Here is a 23,457-nt window from a genome sequence, read left to right on the forward strand (position 1 = left end):
CTTTTTAAAGCAAATTTGTTTAGTTCTTGAGTCAAGGTGAACGCTTGGAACTGTTTCAGAGTGTACTTATTTACCGTCGACATACCTTAGGTTGTTGAGCACCGGAAGCAGATGACATCCTGGAAAAACATCCACATGAATACAAATATTTGACGAAAGTCGCTTACAATGCACGAAATTTCCCGGAATTCACGGACAACCATTGTACTGACGTAAACCGGCAAGCCAAAAGAAGACATCACGATTTCGTATTGTTATAAATAAAAAATGATTCATTAAGACTTAACGGGATTTTCATGTTTGCTTAGCTATTAAGAGGCTAACCGGGCTAACGACCCCCCAGCAACCCTGACTTAAGTCGTGCAGCGCGTCGTAGGCGGCTTAAGTATAGTCATACACGTCAATTAAGCAGAAAATCGAACCGCAAAGGAGGGAATTTTTGTGTTCGCAGGTGAGTCAGGAGTTTAACAGCCTACCGACTCACGTGTCTCTATTTATTAAAAACTGTATCTGTGTGGATCTGTCTCCTGGGGGCCATAATTTGAGCGCATTTGCATTAAAATTAGATATTTTATCTAAATCAGGTGCGGTCTCACAAACAGGACAGATAATATCTTCAAAGTCGTTCTACCTCTCTTGGAAATCTCGAATTACAAATTTTTAAATGAATATTAATGTGGCGCGATTATTAAATTAATATGCTAACAGTGTGATTAACTAATTTTTTGTAGGGAGATTTATCACGTTGGGAGCGATTAGAATGTGGGTATTTGTTAGGAGATGAGTGTCGCTTACAAGGTACTGATGTAGAAACAAGTGTATGTAACATGAGGTTCGTCCAATTTAAAATTGTAATTTATTCCTTGTTTTCTAGCAAACATCGTCTTATACATGTTATGATAATCTGGGCTGTTTCAGACGGACTAAATTTGTAGATAAACTGTGACCATGCTCCCATTCGTTTATTTTCATATTTGATTCTATCAGGATGACTTTCAAGTTAACCTGCACAGACCTCGTTAAAATTCGGATTTTTAGGAATTAACCGGAGTTGTAATTAAATGAATCACAGAGAGTGCTTACAAAGCTCATAAATTTCGTTATCTTTTGGTTGTATCTGGCAATGTTTTAACCGTATATGGGTTAATGTAATACTAATAATATGTGTGGACTAAGTGGTTCTGAACCTTCTGGATGTTGGTACTTATTAATCGGAATCTTCATTAAAAAGTGTTAACCTTATTCAGAAAAAGCACTGTAGTTTTACATTTTACACAAAACTGGTTTAACGCGTCCCACAAGATTAATTCAAATCGTTCATTTAGAAATTATTTGGTAATAACTACTCATATTACATTCAATTTAAATACTTAATCGATTCCTAAATTTAAAACAAAACTTCCGATGCCAGGTTCTGGGTTATGTAATTTTTTATTCATTGTTCCTGGTGGTTTGTTATAATTAAAATAGTTAAAAATCTCATCGAATTTTGTCTTTTTTTTTTTAAACAGTTTGAGGACCTCTGGTGTCTCTTTTTTAAAGAATGGTGTACTTCGTGAAAAAACTGAAAAATCTTCGGGAACCAGTGGAATTTTTTTTATTTTGAAAGAATTTGAAAAAATTTCCGGGTGCTTACTTTTAAAGAGTTTGAAAAATTTTTAGGGATTCATAATGCATTATTTTTAAATAATGTGAAAGAGTCTTCGAGAACTCTCGTGTTTGGGGATTCCCAGTGTCTTTTTTGAAATAATATTGCGTTTTGTTTTGAAAGAATTTTAAAAGAATCTCATCGAATTTTGTCTTTTTATTTAAGAGTTTGAGGACCTCGGGTGTCCCTTCTTTAAAGAATGTGAAATAATCTTCAGTGCTCCCTGGGTTTAATTTCTGAAAAGACTGAAAAATCTTCGGGGACCAGTGGTATTTTTTCTTATTTTAAAAGAATTTGAAAAAATTTCCGGGATTCATAATGCATTATTTTTAAACAATGTGAAAGAGTTTTCGAGATCTCTTGTGTTTGGGATTCCTAGTGTCTTTTTGAAAGAATATTGTGTTCTGTTTTGAAAGAATTTTAAAAGAATCTCATCGAATTTTGTCTTTTTTTTTTAAAGAGTTTGAGGACCTCTGGTGTCTCTTTTTTAAAGAATGTGAAATAATCTTCAGTGCTACCTGGGTTTAATTTCTGAAAAGACTGAAAAATTTTCGGGGACCAGTGATATTTTCTTTATTTTGAAAGAACTTGAAAAAATTTCCGGGTGCTTATTTTTAAAGAGTTTGAAAAAATTTTAAGGATTCATAATGCATTATTTTTAAATAATGTGAAAGAGTCTTCGAGATCTCTTGTGTTTGGGGATTCCTAGTGCCTATTTGAAAGAATATTGTGTTTTGTTTTGAAAAAATTTTAAAAGAATCTCATCGAATTTTGTTTTTTTTTTTAAAGAGTTTGAGGACCTCTGGTGTTTCTTTTTTAAAGAATGCGAAATAATCTTCAGTGCTCCCTGGGTTTAATTTCTGAAAAAATTGAAAAATCTTCGGCGACCCCTGTTTTTTTTTATTTTGAAAGAATTTGAAAAAATTTCCGGGTCCTTACTTTTAAAGAGTTTGAAAAAATTTTAAGGATTCATAATGCATTATTTTTAAATAATGTGAAAGAGTCTTCGAGATCTCTTGTGTTTGGGGATTCCTAGTGCCTATTTGAAAGAATATTGTGTTTTGTTTTGAAAAAATTTTAAAAGAATCTCATCGAATTTTGTCTTTTTTTAAAGAGTTTGAGGACCTCTGGTGTCCCTTTTTTAAAGAATGTGAAATAATCTTCAGTGCTCCCTGGGTTTAATTTCTGAAAAGACTGAAAAAACTTCGGGAACCAGTGGTATTTTTTTTTATTTTAAAAGAATTTGAAAAAATTTCCGGGTGCTTACTTTTAAAGAGTTTGAAAAGATTTTAGGGATTCATAATGCATTATTTTTAAATAATGTGAGAGAGTTCGACATCTCTTGTGTTTGGGGATTCCTAGTGTCTTTTTTGAAAGAACATTGTGTTTTGTTTTGAAAGAATTTTAAAAGAATCTCATCGAATTTTGTCTTTTTTTTTTAAACAGTTGAGGACCTCTGGTGTCTCTTTTTTAAAGAATGTGAAATAATCTTCAGTGCTCCCTGGGTTTAATTTCTGAAAAGACTGAAAAATCTTCGGGGACCAGTGGTATTTTTTTTATTTTGAAAAAATTTAAATAAAATTCCGGGTGCTTACTTTGAAAGAGTTTGAAAAAATTTTAGGGATTCATAATGCATTATTTTTAAATAATGTGAAAGAGTCTTCGAGATCTTTTGTGTTTGGGGATTCCTAGTGTCTTTTTTGAAAGAATATTGTGTTTTGTTTTGAAAGAATTTTAAAAGAATCTCATCAAATTTTGTCTCTTTTTTAAGAGTTTAGGACCTCTGGTGTCTCTTTTTTAAAGAATGTGAAAAAATCTTCAGTGCTCCCTGGGTTTAATTTCAGAGAAGATTGAAAAATCTTCGGGGACCATTGGATTTTTTTTTTATTTTGAAAGAATTTGAAAAAATTTCCTAAAGAGTTTGAAAAAATTTTAGGGATTCATAATGCATTATTTTTAAATAATGTGAAAGAGTCTTCGAGATCTTTTGTGTTTGGGGATTCCTAGTGTCTTTTTTGGTAGAATATTGTCTTGTTTTGAAAGAATTTTAAAAGAATCTCATCGAATTTTGTCTTTTTTTTTAAAGAGTTTGAGCACCTCTGGTGTCTATTTTTTAAAGAATGTGAAGTAACCTTTAGTGCTCCCTGGGTTTAATATCTGAAAAGACTGAAAAATCTTCAGGGACCAGTGGTATTTTTTTATTTTGAAAGAATTTGAAAAAATTTCCGGGTGCTTACTTTTAAAGAGTTTGAAAAAATTTTAGGGTTTCATAATGCATTAGTTTTAAATAACGTGAAAGTGTCTTCGAGATCTCTTGTGTTTGCGGATTCCTAGTGTCTTTTTTGAAAGAACATTGTGTTTTGTTTTGAAAGAATTTTAAAAGAATCTCGTCGAATTTTGTCTTTTTTTTTTAAACAGTTGAGGACCTCTGGTGTCTCTTTTTTAAAGAATGTGAAATAATCTTCAGTGCTCCCTGGGTTTAATTTCTGAAAAGACTGAAAAATCTTCGGGGACCAGTGGTATTTTTTTTATTTTGAAAAAATTTAAAAAAAATTCCGGGTGCTTACTTTGAAAGAGTTTGAAAAAATTTTAGGGATTCATAATGCATTATTTTTAAATAATGTGAAAGAGTCTTCGAGATCTTTTGTGTTTGGGGATTCCTAGTGTCTTTTTTGAAAGAATATTGTGTTTTGTTTTGAAAGAATTTTAAAAGAATCTCATCAAATTTTGTCTTTTTTTTAAGAGTTTAGGACCTCTGGTGTCTCTTTTTTAAAGAATGTGAAAAAATCTTCAGTGCTCCCTGGGTTTCATTTCAGAGAAGATTGAAAAATCTTCGGGGACCATTGGATTTTTTTTTATTTTGAAAGAATTTGAAAAAATTTCCTAGAGTTTGAAAAAATTTTAGGGATTCATAATGCATTATTTTTAAATAATGTGAAAGAGTCTTCGAGATCTTTTGTGTTTGGGGATTCCTAGTGTCTTTTTTGGTAGAATATTGTCTTGTTTTGAAAGAATTTTAAAAGAATCTCATCGAATTTTGTCTTTTTTTTAAAGAGTTTGAGCACCTCTGGTGTCTATTTTTTAAAGGATGTGAAGTAACCTTTAGTGCTCCCTGGGTTTAATATCTGAAAAGACTGAAAAATCTTCAGGGACCAGTGGTATTTTTTTATTTTGAAAGAATTTGAAAAAATTTCCGGGTGCTTACTTTTAAAGAGTTTGAAAAAATTTTAGGGTTTCATAATGCATTAGTTTTAAATAATGTGAAAGAGTCTTCGAGATCTCTTGTGTTTGCGGATTCCTAGTGTCTTTTTTGAAAGAACATTGTGTTTTGTTTTGAAAGAATTTTAAAAGAATCTCATCGAATTTTGTCTTTTTTTTTTAAACATTGAGGACCTCTGGTGTCTCTTTTTTAAAGAATGTGAAATAATCTTCAGTGCTCCCTGGGTTTAATTTCTGAAAAGACTGAAGAATCTTCGGGGACCAGTGGTATTTTTTTTTATTTTGAAAGAATTTGAAAAAATTTTAGGGATTCATAATGCATTATTTTTAAATAATGTAAAAGAGTCTTCGAGATCTCTTGTGTTTCGGATTCCTAGTGTCTTTTTTGAAAGAATATTGTGTTTTGTTTTGAAAGAATGTTAAAAGAATCTCATCGAATTTTGTCTTTTTCTTTTAAGAGTTCGAGGACCTCTGGTGTCTGTTTTTTAAACAATGTGAAATATTCTTCAGTGCTACCTAGGTTTAATTTCTGAAAGACTGAAAAATCTTCGGGGACCAGTGGTATTTTTTTTATTTTGAAAGAATTTGAAAAAAATTTCAGGTGTTTATTTTTGAAGAGTTTGAAAGACTTTTAGGGATTCCTAGTACGTTATCTTTAAGGAGTCTTCGAAATCTCTTGTGTTTTATTTTTGAAAGAAATTGAATAAATCTCGTGGTCTTTACTGCATGAAAGAACCTAGAGGAATTTTAATATCTTTTTTTAAGATTGCGAAAGAATTATCAGAGCCCCTTGTGTTTAATTTCTGAAAGAATTTGAAAAATCTTCAGCGAACATTGGAATTTTTGAAAGAATTTGAAGAAATCTGCGGGTGTTTATTTCTTAAGAATTTGAAAGAATCTTAGGGATTCCTAGTAGATTATCTTTAAAGAATGTCAAGGAGTCTTCGAAATCTCTTGTGTTTTATTTTTGAAAGAACTAGAAAATCCCTCGTGCACCTTTGGTGTTATGTTTTTGAAAAAGTTTGAAAGAATTCTGGGGCGCTTGGTGGTGCTTTTGTGAAAGAGTTGGAAAGAATCTTAGCCTTTCCTAGTATCTTTTCTTTTTTAAAGAGCTTCAAAGAATCTTCACGGTCGTGTTTTATTTCTGAAAGAAGTTCAATAATCCTCAGGGACCTCTGGTGTTTTATTTTTGAAAAACTTTGAAAGAGTCTTTGGTAGCCTAGTGTTCGTTTTTCAAGAATATGCAAAAATCTTCGAGGCTCTTTGTGTTTTATTTCTGAAAGAATTTGAAAAGTCTTCAGAGACCCCTGGTGTTTTGTTTTCGGAAGAGTTTGTAAGAATCTCAGGGCATGTAGTGTATTTTTTTTTTTTAATATAAAAGAATCTTCGAAGCTTCTTGTGCTTTATTTTTGAAAGAAATTGAATCAATTTCGTGGTCTTTAGTATTTTTTTAAAGTACTTGAAACAACCTGGAGGAATTTTAATATCTTTTTTTAAGATTGCGAAAAAATTTTCAGAGCCCGTTGTGTTTAATTTCTGAAAGAATTTGAAAAAACTTCAGCGAGCACTGGAATTTATGAAAGAATTTGAAGAAATCTGCGGGTGTTTATTTCTTAAGAATTTGAAAGAATCTTAGGGATTCCTAGTAGATTATCTTTAAAGAATGTCAAGGAGTCTTCGAAATCTCTTCTGTTTTATTTTTGAAAGAACCGGAAAATTCCTCGTGCACCTTTGGTGTTATGTTTTCGAAAATGTTTGAAAGAATTCTGGGGCGCTTGGTGGTGCTTTTGCGAAAGAGTTGGAAAGAATCTTAGCCTTTCCTAGTATCTTTTCTTTTTTAAAGAGCTTCAAAGACTCTTCACGGTCGTGTTTTATTTCTGAAAGAAGTTCAAAAATCCTTAGGGACCTCTGGTGTTCCGTTTTTGAAAAACTTTGAAAGAGTCCTTGGGAGCTTAGTGTTCGTTTTTCAGGAATATGAAAGAATCTTCGAGGTTCTTTGTCTTTTATTTCTGAAAGAATTTGAAAAATCTTCTATCCATTTTTTTTTGTGGATTTTTAGGCAACCGTCTTATGTCTTAATGCATTTTTTTTCTCTAGAGAACCTTGCATAAAAATGTGTTTAATTGAAATAATTAAGAAATATATTGCGTTCGCGTTTTTACATCAAAGTCGTTAAATTCCTCCGACTCGTTACGTACATAAAAAAATTATTAGCAATTTACATTTCACATTTATCACACAAATTCCTGCGAACTGCCAGTTGTCCAAAGAACGTAACCCAGAAAAAATGTCGCACTTTGCATAAAACCCACCGGCGCCTACCACATGCACATTACGTAATTCTAAATCTTCATACTCTAGAAGGAAGCAATTCTCGACCGTTTATGGAAAAGCACGTCACTGCGAATAATATTTAAGTACAACACATTAATATGTTTATTTGATCTAATCATTCAAAGAATGTTTAGCCCGCAGCGCAAAAATGCTTTCGTTTCAACGGAGAAACTCTGATGTAGTACAAGCTTATTCAATTAGGATATTTCGGCGCAAATTTCATTTAAATCATCAGCTTGTTAATAGAATCTTTTGATGTTTTACTCACCTATGAATTCGTTTCGTCGTCTAATCCGGTCCGTCAGTCTGGGCGTGGAAATGATCAGACAATTGATGAAGGCTACAAGGGCTGTTTGGTAATCTACCGCTGTTGCTTGATCCAGTTCTTGGACTATCACGTTCAGTCTATATCTCTCACCTTTTAGTTTCTAAAAAACCCATTTGGTTTGATACAAAATCAACGTCAAAATTTTTTACTTCCCCTACACCATCAACACCAAAGCGCTCGCTTTTGGTCTTTTCGAGCAAACCTCGTCACCATTATCATCTCCCGGTGAAATTCCACCTTAAGCCAACAGCTTTCCACTTTATGTAAATACAAACAACTCCTAGACGAAGGCCTCGACACCGAGGTGCGAGCTCGAAAAAGGCCAAAATCAATCACTTCCTCTAACTCGCGCTCAAACAGACGCCCACTTGCCCCCAGCCCGACCCATCCGCGCCGTCTGCGGCCGCTGCGCCGCCTCCGGGCCCCGATTTCGCCCGAAAATCGGGCAGATGGTGCGTCGAGGCGTGTTGATGGCATGTTGGGGGTCAATTATCCGTAATGCAACAATGTGACTCACGGACCTTGTAATGCTCCAAAGTGTCAAGGGCGCGAGCGTGACCCTCTTCGTTGTGCACGCACAGCGCGGACAGCAGCTCGAAGACCTGCTTCTTCACGGTGATGTTGCTGGTGTCGAGGGCCGCCGCCAGCTTCCTGATGTACTCGGGGTTCTCGACGATGAAGTCCAGGCCGATGCGCGAATCCATGACGGCACCGAGCGGTTGCTGCAACAAGAACGGAGTGAGAAGGGCGCCGCTTAGGGCCCGATGCTGTTGATAAAAGTGAAGGTCGTAGGTGATGGTAGGTGTCGCAAAGGCGCTAAGGGATTATCGTTATTCGGCGAAAATTGCACAGTTGGGCGGAAAGTAGGCGCGTTTCGAGCGCCGAGGTCGAGGGGTACCTCAGGGGTCAACTTGAGGGCCGGTGGTTTTTAGTGTATGCATTTTGCTTATTGAGCACCAAATGCGTTCTAAGGTCCAAGTATCTAAGCAGAGAAAAAAGAAACACAAAATTTTGTGTTTTCTGTAAGCCAGATGAACAAAAAGTCTAATAATGGAACGCAAATAAAAAACGATAAACTGAAGAATATGAACATAATAAATTTAAAAGTTAAAGAATTTACGAAGAAACAACAAAAGTGAAACCAGAAAAACAACCATAGAAAAGGTTACAGATATACAGATTTTAATTTACAGATAAAAACCAAGATGACATATGAAATCGAAAAACTCAAAAGTCGAACATCAGTCACAAAACGAATGTCAAAAAATATTGAAAACAATAGAGGAGTAAAAAATTGAAGAGTGAAGAATTTTTTGCAGACAAAATTTAAGTTTGAATTGAAATAGAAAAAAAATATATAATATGGGACGACAAAGAAAGATACAAGAAATTTAGTTTGCGAAGCAATTGAAAGATGAAAGTTAAACAAGTAAAGAAAATTTTTACAACAAAACTGAAACAGAATAATACAAAGAAATTTAGCATTAATAATGAGACAATTTGAAGTAAATATAAAAATTTTAAATAGAAGAACACAATAAACGTCTTATAAGAAAATAAAGGGCGGGTGGGCGGGGCTAGTGTTTGCTGAGATAAGACTGATTTTGGCAAATAACATATCGTGTAAGAAATTAAAGGGCGGGTGGGCGGGGCTAGTGCTTGCTGAGATAAGACTGATTTTACCGAATGGTATACTCTCTAAGGAAATAATGGGCGGGGCGAAGCAATTGAAAGATGAAAGTAAAACAAGTAAAGAAAATTTTTACAACAAAACGGAAACAGAATAATACAAATAAATTTAGCATAAATAATGAGACAATTTGAAGAAAATATAAAAATTTTAAATTGAAGAACACAAAAAACGTCTTATAAGAAAATAAAGGGCGGGTGGGCGGGGCTAATACTTGCTGAGATAAGACTGATTTTGGCAAATAACATATCGTCTAAGAAAATAAAGGGCGGGTGGGCGGGGCTAGTGCTTGCTGAGATAAGACTGGTTTTACCAAATGGTATACTCTCTAAGGAAATAATGGGCGGGGCGAAGCAATTGAAAGATGAAAGTAAAACAAGTAAAGAAAATTTTTTCAACAAAACTGGAACCGAATAATACAACAAAATTTAGCATAAATAATGAGACAATTTGAAGAAAATATAAAAATTTTAAATTGAAGAACACAAAAAACGTCTTATAAGAAAATAAAGGGCGGGTGGGGAGGGTGGTACTTGCCAAGATAAGTCTGATTTTGTCAAATGAGCTACTCTCTAAGAAAATGAAGGGCGAGTGGACGAATCTTGTCCTTATTAAGATAAGATTTGAAGTTGAAAGATGAATACAATTTTTACGAAATGAAAGGTTTAGATTTAGGAAAGAATTTACGAAGAAACGGCGACAGGGAAACCAGAAAAGCAATTTTTTTGTTACAACTGAGCGACCAAGCAACCAAAACAATCTAGAATAATCAATAGAAGAAATCATAGAAGATGCAGATAGACAGCAAAGAATTGAATCTACAGATGATATATGAAATCGAACGATTCAAAAGTCGAACGTCAACCACAAAAGGCATGTCAAAATATGTATGAAAAAAATGAAGAAAAACTGATATATCTATATTTGAAAGAAGAAATCATTGAAAACAATAGCGGAGTAAAAAATTGAAAAGTGAAGAATTTTTCGCACACAAAATTTAAGTTTTGTCAATCGAATTGAAATACAGAAAAAAAAATACAATATGGGACAACACAGAAAAAGGCAAGAAATTTAGTTTGCGAAGCAATTGAAAGATGAAAGTAATACAAGTAAAGAAAATTTTTACAACAAAACTGAAACCGAACAATATAACAAAATTTAGCATAAATAATGAGACAATTCGAAGAAAATATAAAAATTTTAAATTGAAGAACACAAAAATCGTCTTATAAGAAAATAAAGGGCGTGTGGGTGAGGCTAGTACTTGCCAAGATAAGACTGATTTTGTCAAATAAGCTACTCTCTAGGAAAATGAAAGGAAAGTGGACGGATTTAGTCCTTATTAAGATAAGATTTGAAGTTGAAAGACGAATACAATTTTTACGAAATGAAAGGTTTAGATTTAGGAAAGAATTTACGAAGAAACAGCGACAAGGAAACCAGAAAAAACAATTTTTTTGTTACAACTGAGCGACCAAGAAACCAAAACAATCTAGAATAATCAATAGAAGAAATCATAGAAGATGCAGATTGACAGCAAAGAATTGAATCTACAGATGATATATGAAATCGAAAGATTCAAAAGTCGAACGTCAACCACAAAAGGCATGTCAAAAAATGTATGAAGAAAATGAAGAAAAACTGATATATCTATATTTGAAAGAAGAAATCATTGAAAACAATAGTGGAGTAAAAAATTGAAAAGGGAAGAATTTTTCGCAGGCAAAATTTAAGTTTTGTCAATAGAATTGAAATGAAGAAAAAAAAAATAATATGGGACAACACACAAAAAGACAAGAAATTTAGTTTGCGAAGCAATTGAAAGATGAAAGTAAAACAAGTAAAGAAAATTTTTACAACAAAACTGAAACAGAATAATACAAATAAATTTAGCATAAATAATGAGACAATTTGAAGAAAATATAAAAATTTTAAATTGAAGAACACAAAAAATGTCTTATAAGAAAATAAAGGGCGGGTGGGCGGGGCTAATACTTGCCAAGATAAGACTGATTTTGTCAAATAAGCTACTTTCTAAGAAAATGAAAGGAAAGTGGACGGATCTAGTCCTTATTAAGGTAAGATTTGAAGTTGAAAGACGAATACAATTTTTACGAAATGAAAGGTTTAGATTTAGGAAAGAATTTACGAAGAAACAGCGGCAGGGAAACCAGAAAAACAATTTTTTTGTTACAACTGAGCGACCAAGAAACCAAAACAATCTAGAATAATCAATAGAAGAAATCATAGAAGATACAGATAGACAGCAAAGATTTGAATCTACAGATGAAAACCAAGATGATATATGAAACCGAAAAATTCGAAAGTCGAACGTCAATCACAAAAGGCATGTCAAAAAATGTATGAAAAAATGAAGAAAAACTGATATGTCTATATTTGAAAGAAGAAATCATTGAAAACAATAGGGGAGTAACAAATTGAAAAGTGAAGAATTTTTTGCAGACAAAATTTAAGTTTTGTCAATAGAATTGAAATGCAGAAAAAAAATTATAATATGGGACAACACAGAAAAAGACAAGAAATTTAGTTTGCGAAGCAATTGTAAGATGAAAGTAAAACAAGTAAAGAAAATTTTTACAACAAAACTGAAACCGAATAATACAACAAAATTTAGCATAAATAATGAGACAATTCGAAGAAAATATAAACATTTTAAATTGAAGAACACAAAAAACATCTTTTAAGAAAATAAAGGGCGGGTGGGCGGGGCTAGTACTTGCCAAGATAAGACTGATTTTGTCAAATGAGCTACTCTCTAAGAAAACGAAGGGCGAGTGGACGAATCTTGTCCTTATTAAGATAAGATTTGAAGTTGAAAGACGAATACAATTTTTACGAAATGAAAGGTTTAGATTTAGGAAAGAATTTACGAAGAAACAGCGACAGGAAAACCATCAAAACAATTTTTTTGTTACGACTGAGCGACCAAGAAACCAAAACAATCTAGAATAATCAATAGAAGAAATCATAGAAGATACAGATAGACAGCAAAGATTTGAATCTACAGATGAAAACCAAAATGATATATGAAATCGAAAAGTTCAAAAGTCGAACGTCAATCACAAAAGGCATGTCAAAAAATGTATGAAGAAAATGAAGAAAAACTGATATATCTATATTTGAAAGAAGAAATCATTGGAAACAATAGCAGAGTAAAAAATTGAAAAGTGAAGAATTTTTCGCAGGCAAAATTTAAGTTTTGTCAATAGAATCGAAACAGAAAAAAAATTATAATATGGGACAACACAGAAAAAAACGAGAAATTTAGTTTGCCAAGCAATTGAAAGATGAAAGTAAAACAAGTAAAGAAAATTTTTGCAACAAAACTAAAACAGAAGAATCCAAAAAAAATTAGCATAAATAATGGGACAAATTGAAGAAAATATATACTCCTGGTAAATATGTATTTTTATATACGAACTATGAATTGAAGAACACAGAAAAAACGTCTTTTAAGAAAATAAAGGGCGGGTGGGCGGGGCTAGTACTTGCACAAAATTAATATATCTCTATGACATTATTTAGAAATCAGAAGAAACCATTAACATCAATAGAGGGCAAAAAAATTGAAGAATGAAGAATTTTTTGTAGACAAAATTTAATTTTTGGCAATAGGATTGCAAATGAGAAAAAGAAGACGAAATGGGACGCTACGGAAAAAGGAGAAGAAGTTTAGTTTGCGAAATACGTAAAAGATGCCAGTACAACAAAAAAAAGAAAAAATTTACAATAGTATTGAAACAGAAAAATACAAAAAATTAACACTAAATAATAGAAGAAATTGAAGAAAAATGTACACTCGTGATGAATATTTTAATGCACGTATTAAGACGAAGGCGAATGAAATTTTAAATTGAAGGACACCAAAAAACGCCTTTTAAGAAAACGAAGATTAAAAAGTATAAACTGAAGAACACGAACACGAAAAAATTCAACATTGTGAAAATTTTCAAAGTTGAAGAGTGAATACAATTTTTAGGAACAAGTTGAACCTGAATGTTTTGTATGGAAACGTCAAGAATATGGAAAAAGAAGAACGGAAGAACGGAAATGGAAGGTGTAGATTTAGAAAAGAATTCACGAAGAAACAACGAGAGTAAAACCAGAAAAGAAAATTTCAATGTTGCAACTGAGTCGCCAAGAAACCAAAACAATCTAGAAAAATAATTTGAAGAAGTAATCGAGGATACACATGTACAGCAAAAATTTAAATTTACATATAAAAACCAAGACGATTTATCAAATCGAAAAACTCGTAAGTCAGACTTCAATAAAAAAAGTAATGTCAAAAAATATGGGAAGAAAATGAAGAAAAATTAATATATTTCTTCGTGACTTTATTTAGAAAACAGAAGAAACCATTGACATCAATAGAGGGCAAAAAACTGAAGAATGAAGAATTTTTTGTAGACAAAATTTAATTTTTGGCAATAGGATTGTAAAAGAGAAAAAGAAGACGAAATGGGACGCTAAGGAAAAAGGAGAAGAAGTTTAGTTTGCGAAATACGTAAAAGATGCCAGTACAACAAAAAAAAAAGAAAAAATTTACAATAAAATTGAAACACAAGAATACAAAAAATTAACACTAAATAATAGAAGAAATTGAAGAAAAATGTACACTCGTGATGAATATTTTAATGCACGTACCAAGACGAAGGCGAATGAAATTTGAAATAGAAGGACATCAAAAAACGCCTTTTAAGAGAACGAAGATTAAAAAGTATAAACTGAAGAACACAAACACGAAAAAGTTCAATATTGTGAAAAATTTCAAAGTTGAAGAGTGAATACAATTTTTAGGAACAAGTTCAACCTGAATGTTTTAAAAGGGGACGTCAAGAATATGGAAAAAGAAGAAGAGAAGAACGGAAATGGACGGTGTAGATTTAGAAAAGAATTCACGAATAAACAACGAGAATAAAACCAGAAAAGAAAATTTTAATGTATCAACTGAGTCTCCAAGAAACCAAAACAATCTAGAATAATAATAATTTGAAGAAATAATCGAAGATACACATATACAGCAAAAATTTCAATTTACATATAAAAACAAAGACGATTTATCAAATCGAAGAACTCATAAGTCGGACTTCAATCAAAAAAGTAATGTCAAAAAATATGGGAAGAAAATGAAGAAAAATTAATATATCTCTATGTGACTTTATTTAGAAAACAGAAGAAACCATTGACATCAATACAGGGCAAAAAAAATGAAGAATCAAGAATTTTTTGTAGACAAAATTTAATTTTTGGCAATAGGATTGAAAAAGAGAAAAAGAAGACGAAATGAAACGCTAAAGAAAAAGGAGAAGAAGTTTAGGTTGCGAAATACGTACAAGATGCCAGTACAACAAAAAAAAAGAAAAAATTTACAAAAAAACTGAAACAGAAGAATACAAAAAATTAACACTAAATAATAGAAGAAATTGAAGAAAAATGTACACTCGTGACGAATATTTTAATGCACGTACTAAGACGAAGGCGAATGAAATTTTAAATTGAAGGACACCAAAAAACGCCTTTTAAGAGAACGAAGATTAAAAAGTATAAACTGAAGAACACAAACACGACAAAATTCAATATTGTGAAAAATTTCAAAGTTGGAGAGTGAATACAATTTTTAGGAACAAGTTGAACTTGCATGTTTTATATGGAAACGTCAAGAATATGGAAAAAGAAGAACAGAAGAACGGAAATGAAAGGTGTATTTTTAGAAAAGAATTTACGAAGAAACAACGAGAATAAAACCAGAAAAGAAAATTTCAATGTTACAACAGAGTCGCCAAGAAACCAAAACAATCTAGAATAATAATTTGAAGAAATAATCGAAGATACACATATACAGCAAAAATTTAAATTAACATATAAAAACCAAGACGATCAATCAAAAAAGCAATGTCAAAAATTATGTGAAGAAAATGAAGAAAAACTGATATATCTGGATGTAACATTATTCAGAACATAGGAGAGAAGAAACAGAAAAAATCAAAGAATACACATATATAACGAAAACTTTAATCTACAAAAAAAAACCCGAAAGAACACACATAGAATAGGTATAATAAATTGTACCAAGAACCATGCAAACTTATCCATCCCGAGATGAAGATATCTCTGATTAATTAGACCACACAGAAAATTGCTCTATGACGAAATTAATTCCCACTGCTCCAGTTACAAAAAATTAATCATTCTACACGGAATCCGCTGATTGCTGCATACTCATATTAGCTGCAGGCATATGCACAGCATCAACACTCAATTAATTCATTCATGGTACAGCGATATGGTAATTCAAAGTTTTTACATAACCAGACCGAGCTAAAAGGGTATCTGCAATGAATCAATTTCGACTCAAGCAACGACTATAAATTTTATCGTAACATTAACGCGTTATTATCAGCCGGCAATAAAAAATAAACACTTTCTAAAAATGTGCACATGAACCCCATAAACCACAGCTCGCGAATTGCGCAACGAGAAAAGCGCACCACAGGCGACTCCTTTGGGGCCGATTTTGTTTGATAGAAAAGCGCGGCCGGACCCATATGGTAAAGACTCATAATCGACATTTTTGTAAAATACTGGAGCACCGGGAGGTTATTAATCACTTAATTACCCTACGACCAAATAAGTATTTGGGTCAAACATTTGACCAATGCTTCTCAAAGACGCCGCCAATCACCACTGAAAAACGAGCAAGGTATCGATTTTACAAAAATACGGACATTGCGACACGACTCCGAATGAAATATGTTCATTGATAACTCGCAGCATTTGCATTCACTAACACAAAAATTATCCACTTCGGCCCACATTTCCGACTTTATTGCTTGTTTACTAAGAACTGTTAGTTTTAATGCGTTTTATAGCGCAACTATGTAAACTAATAAAACTGAATACACCGAGGTGCGCCTCCAGAACTCATTAGTCGCACCAGAGGTTTTTCGCGGGACTCAAATCGGGCGGACTTTGCGGCCAGTCAATTGCGTTTTTGCTAAACGGTAATTGTGAGTCCAAGGTGAGGAGTCGGAACTTTGGAACGCTGGGACCATCGGGTGCGATCTAGCGCCAAAGTCGATAGAAGTGATGAAATAACGGTTTACATTGTGCGAAATAATACCAAATTTGGCCAAACCAGTCCAAGGCGACTCTCAATGGGCAACTATCACATGTGAGGTTGGCGCCTCAGCGACCATCCAAATCTCCGGTTGTCTGATCGAAAGGCCAGGACCGCCGCACGGCGCCACTCGGGGTCCCATGTTTTTCCTGTAGGGTTTCCAGCGCACCTGTGCGTTTCGAGAAAAGCGGCGTTGTCACGATCCAGTTCGCCTACCTAATGTCTATATTTGCTGCGCCTAATCGGAGTTAGTGAGCGCGATGGAATCGTCGAACTGGATTTTCTAGCGACGGGAGGCGGGTATTAATCAATTTGCAGTTGGTTGCTTGATTATAGCTAGGGCCGGTTTTACACTGGTTTTATGGAAATTAAACGGTATTAAGTGGCGTTTTCGCGAGTAATGGGATTGAATAATGTCGGGGTTTATTATCGAAAATTTGGGGCTGGAGATTGGTTGCACTGTTCCCTTATTAGGCGTCTTTCAGTACTCGTCACGTGATGCTCTTAAAGAGTCGTAAACGGCGTTTTTAAGGTGATAAATATTTTTATTAAGTGCACGTTAAAGCCAGACTTAGAGAACTATAAAAATTTGTTTGTCTGATGGTGGTTTAAATTTCTGTGTGAATGAATGGCTACAAATGAGTTTAAACTTATTACATACATTTTTAATTTATTTTTCGTTTCTTTGTTTGTTTTTTTTTTTTGTTTTGTTTACAATTAGATAATCTTATTGATTTTTGCAATCACAATTCCAGTATCAGACGTTGTCGTTTGACAACATGTAAAATTATGTCAGATATCTTTACTTATCGACTTCTATTTCGGTATATTTTTTAATAACAATAAATTTATTCCCATTACTGTGACCTCCTGGGTACAAAAATTGTCGAGATTAGATAAACGCATTACTTTTGTTTTAGGTCTCTCCTAGAGAGTACAAAATATTTGTTTTTATATTTGTTTCTCTTAAGTTATTAAAAACTTTATCAAGCTTTAACCGAAGGGTATAATTAATGGTTTAACTGGTAAGAAGTTGGAAATCGTTAACTTTAAAGCTGTAAAATTTTGCAAGGACCCAAAAATGGTGACTTTAGTATACATAATAACAGAGGCAACTAAATTTCAGAAAAAGTGAGAAGTATCCTGGCCCGTGGAATATTTGTGATATAGTATTGAAATCTGACTTTTTAATTTCTTTTCTTATTTTTTTCTTTATTTATAAACTCTTTTTGCAATACGCATGTTTAATTTATTATTTACGCATTTTTTCTTAAGTTATACTTGTTACATACATATATATTTTTTTTAATTTTTCATTCGTATGACATTGGAATGAAATAGACTCGGTCCATTTGAACGTATTTTAAAATTCAAAACAGTTGGTCGAAGATTATTTCCACAGAACTTCCCTCGCCATTGAACTAAAGTCCAATAAATCACGCTTCTTTGAAAAATTATAAAATTTGGAAAATTTGGTTTTGCCATTTTTGTTTCGTGACAATCTTTATAAAGTCAAAACTAGTGGCGTAAGTAATAACTACGAAAAATAAAAAAATCTTCCGGAAAGTCAAAAAATCGAAAATTGAAAAATCGAAAAGTGGAAAGGTTGAAAATTCTGATATCGACAATCGAAAATTCGAAAAATCGAGACTCGAGAAATCAAAAAATCCAAAAGTAAAAAAACTGAAAAATCGAAAAACTGAAGAATGGAAAAGCTGAAAATTCGAGAAATTGAATAGTAAAAAAATTAAAAAGTGTAAAAACTGATAGTGTAAAGCATTTAAAAACTGAAACATCGGAAAATCAAAAAGCGAAAAACCGGAAAATATATTGAAAAATCGAAAAACTTAAGAATGGAAAAAGTAAAAAAACTGAAAAGTCTAAAAACTTAAGTCCGAAAAACGAAAATCCGAAAAGTCGGAAAACCGAGCATTCGAAAATCTAATGGAAAAATTCCAGAAACGAAATATACAGAGAGATAACGAAATAGCCGAAGTCGAACAATCGCAAAAGGTGAAAAGTCGAGAAATTGAAATTTAAAAAATTGAACATGGAATATCCAAAAATTCAAAATAGGAAAATACGAAATTTCGAAAACTGCAAATTAAATTCAAATTCGAGATATCGAAAAATCCAAAGTCGAAAAATTAAAAATTCGACGCATCAAATGTTCGAAAAATCGGAAACTGAAAAATCAAAAATCGAAAAAGCGAAAATTAGAAAGATTTTTAACTTTTAGTCCAAGCATCGAAAATCGAAGACTCGCCAAATCAAAAAATTGAAAAACTGAAGAATGGAAAAATTTTAAATCGAAAAGTGAAAAAATCGAAAATTTGAATATCGAAATATCGAAAAGTAAAAATTAAGCAGTCTAAAAACTGAGCAATGGAAAAATTGAGAAATGGCAAATTCGAAAAACCAAAAATCGAAAATTTGAAATACCAAAAATTTGAAAAATCGTATTGAAAAATTAGAAAATCGAGAAATCAAAAGGAAACAAATTGAAAATACGATGAGTCAAATATTTGAAAAATCGAAAATTTGAATTATCGAAAAATCAAAAATATTAATCGAAATGTGTTAAAAATCGAAAATTGAAAAAACGAAACATCAGAAAGTCGAAAAAATGAAAAATGGGTAAATTAAAAACAGAAGTTAAAAAAAAATTAAAAGTCTAAAAACTAAAAAATAAAAAAATCGAAAAAAAATCGATCGAAAATCGAAGACGCGAAAAATTAAAAAAATCGAAAAACTGAAGAATGGAAAAATTTTAAATCAAAAATTTGAATATCGCAAATCGTAAAGTAAAAAATTTAAGTCTAACAATTGAAGAATGGAAAAATTAAAAAATGACAAATTCGAAAATTCAAAAATCGAAAATTCGAATACCGAAGAATCGAAAATTCGATGAATCAAATATTTGAAAAATCGAAAATTCGAAATATTGAAAAATCAAAAATTGAAAAGACGAAAAATTGGAAAGTCAAAAAAATTAAAAATTGGGGAATGAAAAACCAAATTCGAACAAAATTAAATGTCTAAAAACTGAAAAATTAAAAATCGAAAATTCGAAAAATCAAAAATCGGGAAAACGAAAATAGAAAGATTGAAAATTCGATCGAAAATCGAAGACGCGAAAAATAAAAAATCGAAAAACTGAAGAATGGAAAAATTTTAAATCGAAATGTGAAAAAGATCGAAAATTTGAATATCGAAAAATCGGGAAGTAAAAAAATTGAAGAATTGAAAATTCGAAAAATTAAAAATCGAAGAACTGAAAGATCGAGATTTCGAAAAGGAAACAAATTGAAAATTCGAATACTGAAGAATCGAAAATTCGATGAATCAAATATTTGAAAAATCGAAAATTCGAAATATCGAAAAATCAAAAATTGAAAAAACGAAAAATTGGAAAGTCAAAAAAATTAAAAATTGGAGAATGAAAAACCAAATCCGAACAAAATTAAATGTCTAAAAACTGAAAAATTAAAAATCGAAAATCGAAGACGCGAAAAATAAAAAATCGAAAAACTGAAGAATGGAAAAATTTTAAATCGAAATGTGAAAAAGATCGAAAATTTGAATATCGAAAAATCGGGAAGTAAAAAAATTGAAGAATTGAAAATTCGAAAAATTAAAAATCGAAGAACTGAAAGATCGAGATTTCGAAAAGGAAACAAACTGAAAATTCGAATACTGAAGAATCGAAAATTCGATGAATCAAATATTTGAAAAATCGAAAATTCGAAATATCGAAAAATCAAAAATTGAAAAAGTGAAAAATCGAGATTTTCGAAAAGAAAACAAACTGAAAATTCGAATACTGAAAAGTGGACTGGAATTTTTAGAAAACGGAAAATTCGAAAATCTAAAAATGAAAAAAACCACAAAATGAAAAATTCGAAAATCGAGATTTCGAAAAATCAAAAATCCAATAATCGAAATGTAAAATTCTAAAGGCGAAAAATTGGAAAATCAAAAAATCGAAATTTAAAGAATTGAGAATTCGAATAATGGAAATTCGAATTTGGAAAATTCCTTGAATCAAATATTCAAAAAATTGAAAATTGAAAAAACTAAAATTCGAAAAATTGGAACGTCCAAAATCCAAAAATTTTAAAATTGAGAAACTGAAAATTCGTAAATCGAAAAATTAAAATTTGGGAATTTCAAAAACCAAAAAAAAAAACTCGTGCAATCGAAAATTGAGCGCTCTAAAATTCGAAAATGGAAATTTCGATGAACCAGACATTTGAAAAACCGAAAATTCGAGAATCAAAAGATCTAAGATCCGCAAAATCAAAAATTCAAAAATTAAAAAAATCGAAAACGGAAAAATTAAGAAGTCTAAAAACTGAAGAATGGAAAATTTGAAAAATCGACGACTGAAAAAATCGAAAATTTGATTATTGTTAAAAAAAATTAAAATGCCTAAAAACTGAAAAAATGGAAATTTTGAAAAATGACAAATTCGAAAAATCAAAAATCGAAAAAGTGAAAAATCGGGATTTTCGAAAAGGAAACAAACTGAAAATTCGAATACTGAAAAGTGGAATGGAATTTTTGGTAAACGAGAAATTCGAAAATCTAAAAATGAAAAAAACCACAAAATGAAAATTTCGAACGAAAATCGAGATTTCGAAAAATCAAAAATCCAATAATCGAAATGTAAAATTCCAAAGGCGAAAAACTGAAAAATGGAAAAATTGGAAAATCAAAAAATCAAAATTTAAAGAATTGAGAATTCGAATAATGGAAAATCGAATTTGGAAAACTTCTTGAATCAAATATTTAAAAAATCGAAAATTGAAAAAACTAAAATTCGAAAAATTGGAACGTCCAAAATCCAAAAATTTTAAAATTGAGAAACTGAAAATTCGTAAATCGAAAAATTAATAATTGGAAATTTCAAAATTCAAAAAAAAAACTCGTGCAATCGAAAATCGAGCGATCTAAAATTCGAAAATGGAAAATTCGATGAACCAGACATTTGAAAAACCGAAAATTCGAGAATCAAAAGATCTAAAATCCGCAAAATCAAAAATTCAAAAATCAACAAAATCGAAAACGGAAAAATTAAAAAGTCTAAAAACTGAAGAATGGAAAATCTGAAAAATCGAGATATCGAAAAGGAAACAAATTCAAAATTCGAATACTGAAAAATAGAAAATTCGATGAACCAAAAATTTGAAAATCGAGCTTTCGAAAACTCAAAAATCCAAGAAACAAAATGTAGTAAAAACGAAATATCGAGTCAAAAAATCGAAAATTTTAAACTCAAAAAATCGTGAAACTGAAAATGAAAAAATTTTAAATCAAAGACTGAAAAAATCGAAAATTTGATTATTCTTTAAAAAAAATAAAAAGTCTAAAAACTGAAGAATGGAAAATTTTAAAAATGGCAAATTCGAAAAATCAAAAATCGAAAAAGTGAAAAATCCGGATTTTCGAAAAGGAATCAAACTGAAAATTCGAATACTGAAAAGTGGAATGGAATTTTTAGTAAACGAGAAATTCGAAAATCTAAAAATGAAAAAACCACAAAATGAAAAATTCGAAAATCGAGATTTCGAAAAATCAAAAATCCAATAATCGAAATGTAAAATTCTAAAGGCGAAAAATTGAAAAATGGAAAAATTGGAAAATCAAAAAATCGAAATTTAAAGAATTGAGAATTCGAATAATGGAAATTCGAATTTGGAAAATTCCTTGAATCAAATATTCAAAAAATCGAAAATTGAAAAAACTAAAATTCGAAAAATTGGAACGTCCAAAATCCAAAAATTTTAAAATTGAGAAACTGAAAATTCGTAAATCGAAAAATTAAAATTTGGAAATTTCAAAAACCAAAAAAAAAACTCGTGCAATCGAAAATCGAGCGATCTAAAATTCGAAAATGGAAAATTCGATGAACCAGACATTTGAAAAACCGAAAATTCGAGAATCAAAAGATCTAAAATCCGCAAAATCAAAAATTCAAAAATCAAAAAAATCGAAAATGGAAAAATTAAGAAGTCTAAAAACTGAAGAATGGAAAATTTGAAAAATCGAAGACTGAAAAAATCGAAAATTTGATTATTGTTAAAAAAAATTAAAATGTCTAAAAACTGAAAAAATGGAAAATTTGAAAAATGACAAATTCGAAAAATCAAAAATCGAAAAAGTGAAAAATCGGGAAAATTCGAGAATCCAAAGATCGAAAATCCGCAAAATCAAAAATTCAAAAATCCAAGAATCGAAAAATCGAAAATTGTAAAATCAAAAAATCGAAAACGAAAAAATGGAAAAATTTAAAATTGAAGAATGAAAAAATCGAAAATATGAATATCAAAAAATCGAAAAGTGAAAAAATTAAGAAGCCTAAAAACTGAAGAATGGAAAATTTAAAAAATCGAAGAGGTGTAAAATTGAATATTGAAAATTCGGTGAACCAAACATTTGAAAAACCGAAAATTCGAAAATCAAAAGATCGAAAATCTGCAAAATCAAAAATTCCAAGAATCAAAAAATCGAAAATGGAAAAACGGAAAAATTTAAAATAGGACAGACAAAAATTCGAAATTTGAATATCCAAAAATCGAAAAGTAAAAAATTAAAAAGTCTGAAAACTGAAGAATAGAAAATTTGAAAAATGGCAAATACGAAAAATTAAAAAACCAAAAGTGAAAAATCGAGATTCCGAAAAGGAAACAAATTGAAAATTCGAATATAAAAAAATGGAAAATTCGGTGAATCAAATATCCAAAAAACGGAAAATTCGAAAATCTAAAAATGGGAAAACTGCAAAATCAAAAATTCGAATATCGAGCAAGTATCCTAGTAATCGAAAACTAAAATTCGAAAAATTGGAAAGTCCGAAAATTTAAAAATTGAGAAACTGAAAAAGCGAAATATAAGAAAATGAAAATTCGAAAATCAAAAAATCAAAAACTGAAAAATGGAAAAATTTAAAATCGAAGAGTGAAAAAATCGAAAATTTAAATATCGAAAATTCGAAAAGTAAAAAAATTAAAAACAAGAAACTGAAGAATGGAAAATTTGAAAAATTGCAAATTCGAAAAATCGAAGATTGGAAATTCTAAAAGTCGAAAAAAGCT

At 31.0% G+C, this 23,457-nt stretch overlaps 1 protein-coding gene across 1 annotated transcript in view; it reads right to left on the reverse strand.

Moving 5' to 3' along the window:
* The window catches only part of LOC135129557 (inverted formin-2), an 87,659-nt gene that overhangs the window by 17,772 nt on the left and 46,430 nt on the right, over positions 1-23,457 (reverse strand). The window contains exons 3-5 of the mRNA XM_064056734.1: positions 8,051-8,251; positions 7,470-7,629; positions 86-119 (exon numbers count right to left, since the gene is read on the reverse strand). Coding sequence (XP_063912804.1) covers positions 86-119; positions 7,470-7,629; positions 8,051-8,251 — 395 coding nt within the window. The remainder of the gene's footprint in view (positions 1-85; positions 120-7,469; positions 7,630-8,050; positions 8,252-23,457) is intronic.

The sequence above is a fragment of the Zophobas morio genome, unplaced genomic scaffold (assembly GCF_036711695.1).
Source record: "Zophobas morio isolate AGI-343-1 ecotype UQ-CSIRO unplaced genomic scaffold, CSIRO_AGI_Zmor_V1 ptg000016l, whole genome shotgun sequence".
Lineage (NCBI taxonomy): Eukaryota > Metazoa > Arthropoda > Insecta > Coleoptera > Tenebrionidae > Zophobas > Zophobas morio.